Here is a 14,134-nt window from a genome sequence, read left to right on the forward strand (position 1 = left end):
TATTCTCCATGAAAGCAGAGCCGAAAGCTCTTGGCCAGTGGTGTTTGGACTGGAGTTTGAACCTGTGCTTCATGATATAAACACGAATCACCCACGAGCTCTCCCGTGAGCCGTCCCAGCGCAGCGCAAATATTTTACTCAATCGCTTTGTTTTAAGCAACGGGGGCGTCCCGGGGCTCGAAATTCGAAGGGTAGGAGGGGGTAGTGATGCTGGGTGCAACTAAAAAGGTGCCATTGTCCGGTGAGGTCCGGTTGTGGAGTTACGGAACGATCTCATATAATCAGCTGTGGGGTGGAGTTTGCACTGAAGTGGATTGGGGGAAAAAATTGCACATGCGTGTCATGTGCCTGTCTGTCAGTGAGAGGAAGGCACGCCCTATTTTGGAGCTCCCATCCAGTTTTGGATTTCCCGCCCCCATTTGGAGATCTCCAGGCTGCAGTTATACCCTTCTCTCGTGTTCGGGAAACAGTCGTGACTGGCTAGTTAGTTTCCACAACAATGCATCGTACTATGGGGGTTAATCAGTGAGTTACGTCGTTGTACGGGAAACGCACATCTGAACTGCAAATAATATTTTTTATTTTAAAATATGCACCCATTCAATTTCAGTTGTATTGTTGAAAACGCAAAACAGAAAAATGCTATTGTCATAATCAATTATGAATTAGGCTACATGAATCACGTAAATGACAGACCTACTTTCTATTCAAAACTGCAGAATTTGACATAAAAAGTCGAATAGTTTGCGTCACTGGTCCTTTACGTCATAGAAGGGGAACGCTAAGTTTCTTACAGTTGAGCCGACTGTTGCTATAGTAATGAACGCAACTTTCATCGCACAGGCTCTTTACTTTCAGTTTTCATTCTTACATTCAGCATTAACAGCAAACCAAAAGGGGTAAGCTTGCAACTGAACTGTATAGCCTACATGCATTTAAAATTGCTCAGGTAATTTCAGTGGTAGGCTATGATACATATTCATGTAGCCTATTAAACTCCCAGTACCTCTCAAACTTCCCGTGATAGCGCGCAAATATTTCTGCCCGTTTTCGCTCATTGTCATGCCTCTGCTTTTCTGCAACAGACTGAAGCATGAATTCAGCGCGCCTTGCATTCAGCTAATAAAAGAAAAATGCTGCAATTTTCTGATGTTATTTTATTATTGTTGGGGCGGTCTCCAACTATATCTTAAACTTCTCAAAATACAGTCCGCTTCAGATTGGTTTTAATCACTGCATAAAAAAATGTATGCAATCTTTATCTAATTCTGATGGGGTGGGCAAGACTGTCATTTGCCAATGTCTGGAGCCGGCCCGCACTGGACTATGCTTTTAGAAAGGAAGCAATGCCAAGTTTTACACACTTTTACAGTGCACTGCAACCGCCCCTTTAAAGTTATAGTTCACCCAAAACTGAACATTTGGTCATTATTTACTTACCCTATGTCATTCCAAACCTGTTTGACTATTTTTCCTTATGTGGATCACAAAAGATGTTTTGAAGAATGTTGGGAACCAAAAAACTTATTGGAGCTTACTGACTTCCACTACATGGAAGATATTACTAAAAATATCTTCTTTCTTGTTCCACAGATGTAGTTATACAGATCTGGAACAACGTGAAGTTCAGTAAATTATGACAGTTTTCATTTTTGTGTGAACTATCCCTTTAAGCACTGCACAGTTAGCCTGATTTGCTTTTTGGTACCAGTGCACCCTTTACAGCTAGAGAACAGTGAACCTCTTAAAATGGTTATTTGTAATGCAAACAACTTCAGCGATTCAACAAAGAAATCTTACTACGATACTTTTCCTTCATCACCAAACAATAGCCAATCCTGAAGACAGTCTTATGACAGCCTCGGATGATACAACCAGGAAAGAAGGTACTACAGAAAACTATTCTTGAGAGATGGTGAGATGCAGTAGACGCTGTGCAATTAGATTCAGTATAGTACAATTACACATCAGTTACATCACACTTAGATGTTATCAAAAGTAAACTGTGGAAGTTTCACTCAGCTAAAAAACTAAATGAAGGCAGAAAGGTTTGAGAAATCAGTCTCTGAGGGTTGATAGCTTTAGGTAGTTTGTTCATTGAAATTAATACTGAAAACAGAAACTGCGAGTGAGATGCAGTACTGGGAAATTGTGCATTCATTTAACTCAGGCCTCAGGCATGCCTCAAGGGCTCCAAAGAGCCAGAAACACCACTGCTTGCACACTATGATACTTTTGAAGACAACGCTGAGTAGAATGTAAACATGGCAGTGAACTGCAGTGACTAAACATTATCAGTTCACCCAAAAATGACATTTCTGTCATCGTTTACTTACCATCATGTTGTTCCAAACCTGTTTGACTATTTATTTTGGGCAAACCTAAAATGAGATCGTTGTCTGAATATTTTGTAATGTTTTTCCATACAATAAAGGTGAATGGCATTGGTGACTGAGGCTGTCATTCTGATTTTAGGGCTTTATATTTGCAGCGATGCAGAAAACAGATAGAATCGTGGAATCCATTCATAAGGCTGTGCACTTAATTAAATCACAATATCATCAGATACACACAAACACTCAAGCGTCTTCACTACAACCTGGCAAAAAAAATAATTAAATAAAATAAGTTTACCTTAACTTGGTAAAAAACTGTGGAAGCTTCACTTAACTAAAAAACCTTAACCTTTTTGATAATACATTTATATTAAATCATAAAACACAGAATCTCTAAATTTCTGGGGGGAAAAACAATGTTCTGATTAATGTCCATTTTCTGGTCACATGCCCCATAGCTATTAGAATATTCCTGTATACATAAACATATTCCAAATAAACTAAAACATAATTAGTTTATTATTGCACATTCTTGTTCTGGTATTCTCTTCTGGAAATACTAGAGATCCTTACTCTTGCAATTATAATTTTTTTTAGTAAATTGGAATGAATTGTAAAATTATTGAATTACAAAATGTAGATCAAGAGACTTTTACAAATGCAGTCCATATTATTTCTTTTAATGTATGACGTCATAAAGGGCAGAATTCCTTGTATAGGCAATTCTCCCGGAAGAGCGCGCGCGCACATCAACCAGGGGTGTGTTTCCAAAAAGCATCGTCAGCTAAACTATGGTCGCAAGTTCCAATGTACTCTATTGGTAACGATGGAACTTGCGACCATAGTTGCTTTTGGGAAACGCACCCAAGAGTGAGAGCAAGAGCAACTCATGAATGTGTTTCATTCGGTTACGGAAGTCGTCAGCGCTGCACAGGACTTGCTCTAGAAGGATTTGTCATTTTGTTTTTAGACCACGAAATCAGCAATGTCACCAAAGAAGTGTGTTTTTGGATGTGAGGGAAAGATGACCTTGTTCAGCTTCCCAAAGAACCCAGCGTTGAGGGGAGCAGTAGATGCAATTTGTTTCTCCGGGGCAGCAACAGAGTTTTGCAAGTGTTTGTTTATTTCAGTGATGAGCATTTGAGCATTTCGGTGATGAATGTTTTATAAACAAATTTAATTTAATTTAAGTCAATAAAGTTTCTGTTCCTATTTTATTTTTGTCAATGTCACAGCTTGCAGACGATAGCTACACAAAAGCTGCCTGTGCTTGAGACTCTTTAGCTCCGCCCACGACACGCCTCCAGGAGCTCAACTGTTTTCAGAGAGAAGCATAAAGCTTTATCTGTCTTTTATAAATCTAATAAAAACTAAAGACTCTTCAGAGTATGAAGGATGCAATACTACTCTATAGGTACTCAAGATTGACATGAGACTGGCAGAAACTGTGTGTGTTATGTCCCCTTTAATGTTTGTAAATTGTTAAAAAAAAGATCCCTCTTCATACCACCAGTGTCAAGAAGGAACTAAAGAAATTTTTCACACTCTTCTATAGACTTTATGCGTCAGAGAAACAAATGCGCAGCCATCTTTAGAATTTTGTCTTTGAACATAGGTTTTTGCGGTAGCTCTATAGCATCACTGTTAAAGGAATTAGTTGGTGAAGTGGATTTACTTATAATATCTAATGCAGATATTATAATATCTATATTAATATGACCCATACTTACCTTTGTTTGGACTAAAATATCAGATATAAATTAATGCTCAGTTACCAACTGTCCAATTCAGACTAATGGATATCTTAATGCCGTTCCAGAAATCAGGTTCTATATGGTTATAATACACTTAATCAATTCTTATTAAAGGGGTCATATGATGCGATTTCAATTTTTCCTTTCTCTTTGGAGTGTTACAAGCTCTTGGTGCATAAAGAAGATCTGTAAAGTTGCAAAGACTAAAGTCTCAAATCCAAAGAGATATCTAAAATATTTGTGTGTGTGTGTGTGTGTGTGTGTGTGTAAATGTACTGATAGATTGCTGAAACTCAGAGAACTCTTCTGGCCACTGAAAGAATCTACAGACATGTCACAAAAAGAGAGGGTGTGCTCCCATGGTCCTTTGTGTTCTGTTAAGTCAGCGGGCAACCAGTTACAATAGTCCAGCTCTGAAAGCATGTGGAAATGCTTTTTCCCCATGCGTCAAAGAGGCATCAAGTCAAAACTGAGCTTATAGAGTAAGAGAGCACGTGACCATCAAAAGTTCAGTGAACATGACATCGGTTCCTCTGAATCATCTCTTCATTTTAAAGCCAATTCAAAGCTAACCCCTTTAAAAAAAAAAAAAGCACTTCAACAACGAACCCCCATGCAGCCTCCCACCAGGCTCTTTGACATGGAAATTAAAAAGAAGGGAGGGTGAAGATCTCACGGATTAGCTGCTTCTGAATTAAGGCCGTTTGTGTTTTTTGATTCCATGTTCTACACGAGGAAAAGAAAACCATTAACTCATTTTCAGAAGTTCAATATGATATCGGATAGAAAGTGATCCCTGGTCTCGACTTTATAGATGCAACATATGTTTTTCAACTGCAACGAGAGGCAAGTTTAAGTAAAGTTTCCCAAAGTTGGGCAAATTCGTGAATTCATGCGGAACAAAGACCAGTGCCCGTGTCCAGGCCTGTTAGTGGATGTGACACATGATGAAGTATCAAAAGATTTGCATTAATGCTGGATGATCTGAGTAACCTCTTGAGAACAAAACAACAATGTAGTAGATGAAGTAACACACCGAAAGGTAAATTAAGTTAATCAACTACGCCAAGAAACAAAACTCGCGCAATTTGGCTTTAGGAGTTCTCATAAAACAAATCAAGCAAATCTGTTTTAAACTCGTAACTTACTGTGATGGTAACTTCATGCTTTTTCAGTCGATACTTCAAACTCTTCATGTTTTCTCTTTGGTTGTATAAATAAACAGTAGCGTGTCGGTTAGAATTTGAATAAATTACAACAACAGTTACGGTTTAGTTTGATTACGCAAAAACAACTTTCAACGTCTGACAACACACTGCGAGTTTCACCTGACGCGAAGCACCAGCAGGCTTATCTGGACCCGTTTCCTTACCGACAACGCCGTAGACCAATGCCAGTGAGGGATAGTAGAATAGATTACGTTTAAGCCAATCAGGCGTTAGAGGGGGTGGGACTTCCTCGTGGTCCTAGCAGCGTTTGAAATTGTAGCAGGGAACAACAGTAGATGCTGTTCCTTACCTGGAAAAGGCTGGACTTTGTCTCACAGAGGCAATTGAGAGAGTGTGAAAAATATGTATTTGATATACTGCATTGCTTTGGGTGGAGCCATACAGTTCAGGAAAGAAAAAAATAACAGCCTGTGTATAATAGTGAATTTCATTATGCTGCTTACAGCGCCAATATTTATTATAATGCTAATGATATTTTCAACTCAAAACGAGTCTTGTCTGAAATAGGCTATGAGTTTGCATCAATCGCTAGTACGAAACAATAAATGGCAATCTTCGCTACAGTTTTTTACAATTCCAAAAAAAAAAAAAAAAAACTGTTTGCATAGGCTACCTTTCGTTTTTGAAGATATCTGAAGGCATATTTATCACTGATTATAATTCTATTCATTCAAGAGATGTGTTGCCCCCTTCTGGCCTTGAAAAGAACAAAAGAAACGAGAAGCCCCTTGATGGAACTGGTGAATGAGGTGTTTGAGCTTCTGTAGGAGCAATGCCAGATTACAATTAAAAAACACAACTTAAACGTCAGTCCACATGATATGCGTAACTCAATTTATGCAGGAAAATGTTTGCATTTTAATAATTTCAATTGTTTGAAATGATTTAGGCTACATAGAGCATATTGCTTCAACAAAAGTATATTTTGCCAAATCTAATTAATTAAATTCACTTGATTTTGTATTTCACTATTGTATATCTCTCTTTGTTTGGCATCTGAATACATTTATATTTTTATATAAATTGAGAGGTTGATATGTTGTCATTGTTGCATCATTTTTCTATGCTTGGTTACCATAGATTTTGTCCAGGAAGTGAACGATTTAGAGGAAGAGGCCAGATTGTCCTTGTATAAGCCCTCAGGTCAACTTCATACAATTATTTAGCAGGAAATTTGACTTTCTCACTGCCAAATTTTGGTTCCTGGACAAAGCACTGTCACAACAATATTAACAGAATAATATGGCTAATGACTAAGGCTGATGATACACGGGGCAACTTTTTGAGCAATTTTTCAGGGCAACTTTTTTTGAGCAATGATGCTTGGGCACTTTCACATTGAGAATGGATAACAAATGTTTATCTGGATACTTTAGATCGGTCATGGGCACTGTGTCTCATCTGGTTGCCCGTTGGCGGCAACATTGTTCAGAAAGTTGCCCCATGTATCATCAGCCTAAGGTTCATATGTCAGCAATCTGCCTCTGAAAGATTGTTGACACCCATTTCTTTCATATAATCTCTAATAATCAGATAAAAACGGTTATATAAAACAATGCCAAAATTAATGTTGATGTACCATTCACCACGTTATGGTTATTTAGGTATTAATGTACAATACAAATCACTTTTCAATCATTTGATTCAGATCAAAGAATTGATCAGAGTAGTGGTCAAGAAAAATAATTATTTCCCCTAATTTTAGAATAGACCATGAATAAACATGGCTAGATTTTAACAAATGATGACTTGCCATCAAGGATGACACTAACGTTTCCACACTCCTGTAGGCAACATCTGTCCGACCTTCAACTGCTAGTGAGAAATTTGTTGGGGTAGTTTTTAGCTGGAAGGAAGAATAATTCATTCTTGTCAAGTTTAAGCTTGAGGTGTCAGAAAGGGGATGCAGACTTTTTGAGATGGCACATGCAGAAACAGAAGGGGAGGGTGAGATGTATAGTGTCATGTTATTATTTCACAGCTGTAGCCTGCTAATAGTTTCTAATGTTGAATAGTTTCTCATGTTATCTAGGGTTTCTTGTGTATTATGTTATGCAAGCAAGACGCACTATAAAATGAATTTGTAAATGCAACAAATATTATTGGAGTATGTTTTACAAAAATACTATTTTAGTCTTTCTAATTCAAAATTTCAAGTTTAATTTAATGTTTCCTTCTTTATAAAACTATCTTTATTTGTCAAATTTACTAGCAATTTCTAAGTGAAAATTGTTTCAAAGTAAATCCTACACCATTTTTTTTTCAGTGTGCTACAGTTCCACTACTTAATAATGTGTTGACATCTGAAGAAAGATCAATACAAGAGATCCCTCAATGGAGAGTGGATGGGAATGAAATCAAGAGGGCAAGTTCACAAGGTTTAGTGAAGCACTAAAGGATTTTCTTGTCTGAGACAGTCTTATAAACAAGCACAACATATGAATCCTGGTCATAGTAACTGTAGCTTAACTGGCTGATGGTACTATATCAATCACCAAGGTCATGGGTTCAATTCATTCAACACACAGGCACTGATATACCCTGAATAAAGCTCATGAAGTCCTTATCACTGGACAGTAAGAGAGGATCCATTGTGTGTTCATTTAAAAAACACCAAACACATAATTTCCTAATGGATGTTATTTCCATAGACCACTATGGATGTTATTATCACACAGACAATATGACTGGATTTTGAAAACTTGTTCAAACAATTCTATAAACTTTTAGAGAATGTATTATGAGTCACTGTCAGACTTTGAAGTGTCACTACAAAGATAAAAACAAAACAGACATGATTAAATGGATTTCACCTTTCATTAAATAAACAACAACCAGACTTAATCATAATGCTAATAAAAAGAAATTACAACAGAAATAAATACCTGTACAAGAATACAAGCAAGTCAATTGTAATACATGCTATAATACAGTACATTCACTTCTACTGTTTGGTTTATATTGTTACTGAATACATCCAGCGGCAGAGAGCAATATACTGACATGCTGTGAGCGGAATATACACATCCAAAGGGACATATTCAATTCTTATCTAGATTGTAATGGGAATATATTGATTTGATGGTGTGCATTAGGAAGTGACTTGTATATCATAACTCCTAACCCACTGGGTAATAGGAAACCATGCCTCCACTGGAAATCCTGTTAACAGTGGGGGATCAGATTATATTAGCACACTCCGTGGGAGGCCAAAGTGAGTTTTGTAATACTGACAAACATCCATAGGCAAACCGGTAAATTTGCATCCACACAGCACTCTAGACAAATCCTGGATGAAACAAAGAGTGGTTTAACATTAATGGTAGGTAGTCAACTCCGTACCTCCGCACACAGTATGTGACCACAGCTCATGAAAAAGGCAAAGTACATGGAAAGTTTGTTGTAGTAGCAGCAGCACTAATGGTACTGGTCAAAACATATGGGCTGCTTTGAACAGACTCACAATGTGTACACAAACAGGACACATGCAGACACATGTCTTGGTTTTGTTTCTATTATATGTAAATAGTATTCAAATGACATTAAAGTGCACATATAAAATGAGAGAATCCGAATTATAGCAGATATAACTGTGCCTACTGCTTTGTTTTTAAAGGATACTTTTGGTTTGGTCTTCGGTAGGAAAATATTTGCGTCCAAAAAAAAAAGATTGACTGCTGCCCAGATGGTCCTCACAGTCCATTGACCTCTACAGACTAAACACGGGAGTGTGACGTGCCATAATCAACAGAACATCATCGAGAGCATCACTTCTGTGCCGGATGTCCATTAAAAGGCCCCTGTGTGAGTGTGACGGTAAACAGCAGCAGATGTGTCTTTTCAAATCTTCCAAATTGCCTGCAAATGACCATCATTAGCTTACTGTGTAAGTGATTTAAAGCCACCATGTAACAAGACGTTAAGCATTCTCATCAGTTGTGAACCTGATCTCCCCTTTCTGGGTAATTAACTGCATGCCGCAGAGCTGTCATTTCCACTGGATGCAAGAACACATTTAAATGTGTGCAAAAACCCTGATATGGCCCTGCCCGCCTAAATGAAACATATTTCTGTCTATAGCTTTGCTTGATATATTCCTGAATGCTTTGATTCACAAAGCTCTGATCAGGATGGAAGGTGGTATCTTAGCGGGGAACTTGTGGGAGCGTCTGTCAGTAATGCTAATTGAGAATGAGACAAGGCTGATAGGGAAGCACTGTGAAAGGGAAATTCAGAGAGAGCGTGTTGTCATGTGAGTGAAAGAAAAGGAGAATTGACAAATTGGACTGAAACTTTAACTTTGTCTTTTGCTCAACAAGGTGGTATGGTCATCCATCCTTATTAAGTCATTTAGATGTGTAAAAACATCAAATGAATTGATGTTGCCGAGAATGTGTATTTTCTGAAATGTTTTAAATAATTGTAAATGGCCTGTGATGAAAATATAATGCAGCTACAAATGGGAGACTAGGGCTAGTGTCACTATTTTTTCTACGATTAATATTATTCATGGTAGGATACTGTTCTAAAACGGTTCATAGAACCAATTCACTGTTCATTGACCAATAACAGGGCATGCTGTCACACAGTGTGGGTTGACAAAATGTAGGCCTAACTTACTATTAAACAGCTTATTATAGGCTTTTCTGCTAAATGTAAAATACATTATTCTATTCTACAATATCAAACCAAAGTTTTGGCCAACAAATATTGTCATTTGACCAGGCTTGACGTTTATGCAAAACACCCTTTTCAGGTTTCAGTTCAGCCTTTCATGTCAGTGGGGTTTTATTATATTCACTTGTTACCCAACGGCTGTAGTAAATGATGATACTGGTCTCTTACATACTCTGTGTATTAAAGTCAGATTTTATTTTAATTTAATTTAAATAGATTTTAATTTAACATTCAAAAACAACAAGATATACACAATTACCCCTTAAATTGAGATCTAAAGTGCACAATACTGTATTAATTTGAATATTTTCCTGGGAGAGGAATGACGATCGGTCTGTGTTACAGTATGGTGCACTAAAAGGTATTATGTCACTAGCAGCGTATTTTTATTTTTATTTTTGGTGGTGGTGGTTTTTAACACAAACGTAAGGTGACATTTTCTATCGACAATTAAGCTATTTGAAAATAATGTTCCACAAGAACAGCACTGTAATACAAAGACATTCACGCAATACAATCGCAACAAACGTATAGCCTACTGAAGGGACAGTTCACCCAAAAATAACAATTCTATTCTTATTTACTCACCCTCATGTTGTTCCAAACATGTGAAATGACATCCATTTTAAGCTCCACTGAGGAAATAAAGTCATACAGACTTGGAAAAACAGGAGGTTGAGTAAATATGTCTGAAAGTGAAATGACTGAAATGTTGGGTAAAATAACCCTTTAAACAAGGAAATGTAGGCTAATACTTGCGTTTGTTCCGCAGGACAGAGTCGCATGCACATTCACCTGTTTCTCAGACTCGGAGAAACAGGTCCTTCAGTTTTTTCCTGAACTCTCTACGCATAAGACAGTAAATAAGTGGGTTTAAACAGCTGTTCGCGTGCGCCAGGCACACAGTCACAGGAAACACATAGGTATGAACGATATAGTACGACTTATCCCAGTACACAGCGTTGAATTTCACCAGCACGCCCCAAAAAGTTATGGCATGATTGGGCATCCAGCAGAGGAAGAACGACAAGACCACGATGGTGACGGACTTTGTGACTTGAGTTCTTCGTTTTGAGTTGTTCTTCATACTCCGCTGTCGGATGAGCCTCAACAGCAGCAGGTAACTGATCGAGACTATTGCCATGGGCAAAATAAAAGCGATTAGTATTTTCTGGAGATGATAGACTGCCAACCAATACTGTCCGTCGGGGAACCGCAATAAACAAAGTTTTTCGCCGGCCACGTTAGTGACTGTGGAGAAGATGGATGTTGGCGCGGTGGCTACGATGGCCAGGGACCACAGGACGACACTGACCCACCTGATGGAGCAGCTGGTCTGTCTGTTGCGGTCCTTCAGAGCTGAAGCCACTGACCAGTACCGTGTGATGCTCATCGCGGTCAGGAAGAAGACGCTCGCGTACATGTTCATCACGGTCACCGACAGGATGATCTTACACATGGCGTCTCCAAACGGCCAGCTGAAGTCCAACGCCATGTCCACGGCCCAGAAAGGCAAAATCAACACGAACTGAAAATCCGTTACTGCCAAATTGAGGATAAAAAAGTTTATTTTGGATATGCGTCTCTCTTGTCTCACGCGAATAAAGAAGAACACCAACAGGTTCCCAATCAGACCTACGACGCAAACCACAGAGTAGGTGATGGAGATCATGCATCTCAGTACCGGACTCCCATCGGCGGTCACATCAATGTCTTCCAGGCTTTTAAAGCGTTCGCGATCACTGATTGATCTGTTGGTTACACCACTCTGATTACTGTCTCCCATTACATCCAGCGATTTCACAACTTCTTCACAACGACACAACGACAAATAATGTACTTATGTACACTTAGATTCATATAATTATCTATAGATCTATAATTAGTAAACATATGGTTTAATCAGGTTTATTACGTAATTTGAGCCTTTTTAAGTGATAACTGGCAAAACATCACTCATCCTTCAGCACTATGCAGACAAGATCAAGGTGCTCAAACCATTGAGCGCAATGCCGCTGTCGCTAGAATTGATGTAGGGCGCTTTTTAAATGTCCCCGCCCATCCAGAGCAGCGATTCGTCTTCCCGTTTGATTGACAGGACAACGCCAAATAAAACATATACAAAACCTTGGTGAGTCGCCCGCGTTTGCTGTAGATTTTTTTTTTGTTCATAGCATTATAAAATAACATACATTAATGAAAAAATATATAACAGAGTAAAGAAATACTTAACAGTTTAATAGCTTTCCAGTTCATATTAATATTTTGTTATAGCCTATAAATATGATAGGCTATATAATATCATACTTATCCCGACAAATTTAGTTATGTCAGAGTTATTCAACTTGATCTACAGTCGATCGATTTTACCTATAGCACATACTTAATGCCTATATACAGGCATTAAATGGTAATAACATCAGAAGAAGAATCATGACTAAACAGCTGTCAGTACACATTCATTAGTTAGAGGTCTCTGCTCAAGGCAATAGATATGAGAAGTGTCAAACTTGAAGTAGGTAGATCTTGTCATCTTTGTAAGTCTTCACTGCCATCTGCTGTTTACATGTAAATATACACCAGTTTTTCTCTACCACTTCAAGGCTTTGGTTAATTTGCTCAAGTTGACTGGTAGAACATTAGAACATTAATACAGCCTGATACTGAAGGCTTCCAACATGACAGTTGTCACAGGAGCATTATTACATGAGAAAATTGGAGAAATCACTCTTATTTTAGCATTTATTTTAAAGGTAAAAAAGATGTAAAAAGTTCATGGCATTTGAAACACCACGTGTTATCAGAATGGGTGGTGGGCTGAAGAACAAAATTGAGAGAAACCATCACTTATCCACATTTTATGAGCTAGTTGTCTGGACTCTTTATCTGTGGGTTTTATAATTCATAAATGACAACCTAGTGGAGAGAGGTACTTTAAGATAAAGCATAAAATGAACATGTTTTATATATATATATATATATATATATATATCGTCATGCCTAGAGCTGATCCGTGCTGGTCGCTGGGGAAATACATCAACTTCGCGCTGTGGATCGCCGGATCGGCTTTCACCGTGGACCAAATGGAGTCCAGCACAGGTCGTCACATGTGGTTGTCACAAGCCCACCGGTTGCGCCGTTCTCAAGCCTGCCCGCCGCCGCTCACTCAAGCCGCCGGCTCTTTTGGAAGGACACGACTTAGTGCAGTGTAGAGTAGGCTTGTTGTTTGTCATTTCTCCGATCACAAATGCATACATGGTTTTATGTTTACGCGGCGCGATGCAACACAGCGAGTAAAAAGACAGTATAAGTCATTATAATCCGTAATTATGTCCCCACTGGATGCAACAGATGCCTCGTTTATATTGGGTTTTAATGTTTAGCACACCTCGCTTTTCAGACCGATGAGCTTGGCTAAAGGCGGGGTATAGAGGAGAAACAATAATGAACAGTATGTGGAAAATAATGTGTTTTTTAACCTTAAACCGCATAAACACATTTCATTACACCAAATACACAAAATAATGTTCTTTTTAGCAACATCATATGACCCCTTTAAATCTCTGTAAGGCCTGTGTGAATTGAAAATTCAATCCATTCACCTCAAATGGGTTATGTCCATCATACAGTGCGAGTTAAAGCAAGGTAAAATAGCTGAGCTATTCAACACAAACGTGGAGTGTAAAGTCCAAATTCTTAAAATGTTCTATAAGAATTCTAAAACCGTATACACATCAGCTTGGTTTTTTCTTCAAGACAAAAGTCAAAGTTAACTCAATGTATTTTATTACATCTAAATGTCTCTACATAAACATGTAACATTCAATAAGTAAACAATTTCTTTCAATGCATGTAATAAATATTTTTTTCCACTTAGTACTTTATACAAACTGACATTGGTCTACTGTACAGTATGTCTTCCACATCTTAAAAATCTTCTTTTTTTTTCTTCTTTCCATAAAACATGCCACAGAGACACAGAGTGGATGAAATTTAAGGCAGTGAGCAGAGATGTCAGCTTACTGAAATGGAAAATAAAATAAACCTGGACTTTGACACCGAGTCCACTCATAACACAGTTCTGCATCTAAAATATATAAATTAGTTTGTTGTGAAGTTGCGGATCCAACTTTAACAC

General features: G+C 38.0%; 2 protein-coding genes across 3 annotated transcripts in view; both read right to left on the reverse strand.

Annotated features, from left to right (window-relative positions):
- Positions 1–5,442, reverse strand: part of LOC107755094 (uveal autoantigen with coiled-coil domains and ankyrin repeats protein-like) — a 57,552-nt gene extending 52,110 nt beyond the window's left edge. For both annotated transcript variants that reach the window (XM_016571762.1, XM_016571761.1), the window contains exon 1: positions 5,239–5,442. In XM_016571762.1, the coding sequence (XP_016427248.1) occupies positions 5,239–5,286 (48 nt within the window). In that variant the 5' untranslated portion in view covers positions 5,287–5,442. The remainder of the gene's footprint in view (positions 1–5,238) is intronic.
- Positions 5,443–9,018: 3,576 nt separating this feature from the next.
- LOC107755095 (relaxin-3 receptor 1-like) lies at positions 9,019–11,800 on the reverse strand. Its single transcript, XM_016571764.1, has 2 exons — positions 10,752–11,800; positions 9,019–9,177 (listed from the first exon to the last, which is right to left on the reverse strand). The coding sequence occupies exon 1, from the start codon at positions 11,780–11,782 to the stop codon at positions 10,799–10,801; it is 984 nt and encodes a 327-aa protein (XP_016427250.1). The 5' UTR covers positions 11,783–11,800; the 3' UTR covers positions 9,019–9,177; positions 10,752–10,798.
- Positions 11,801–14,134: the final 2,334 nt, after the last annotated feature.

The sequence above is a fragment of the Sinocyclocheilus rhinocerous genome, unplaced genomic scaffold (assembly GCF_001515625.1).
Source record: "Sinocyclocheilus rhinocerous isolate Xijiao unplaced genomic scaffold, SAMN03320098_v1.1 scaffold591, whole genome shotgun sequence".
Lineage (NCBI taxonomy): Eukaryota > Metazoa > Chordata > Actinopteri > Cypriniformes > Cyprinidae > Sinocyclocheilus > Sinocyclocheilus rhinocerous.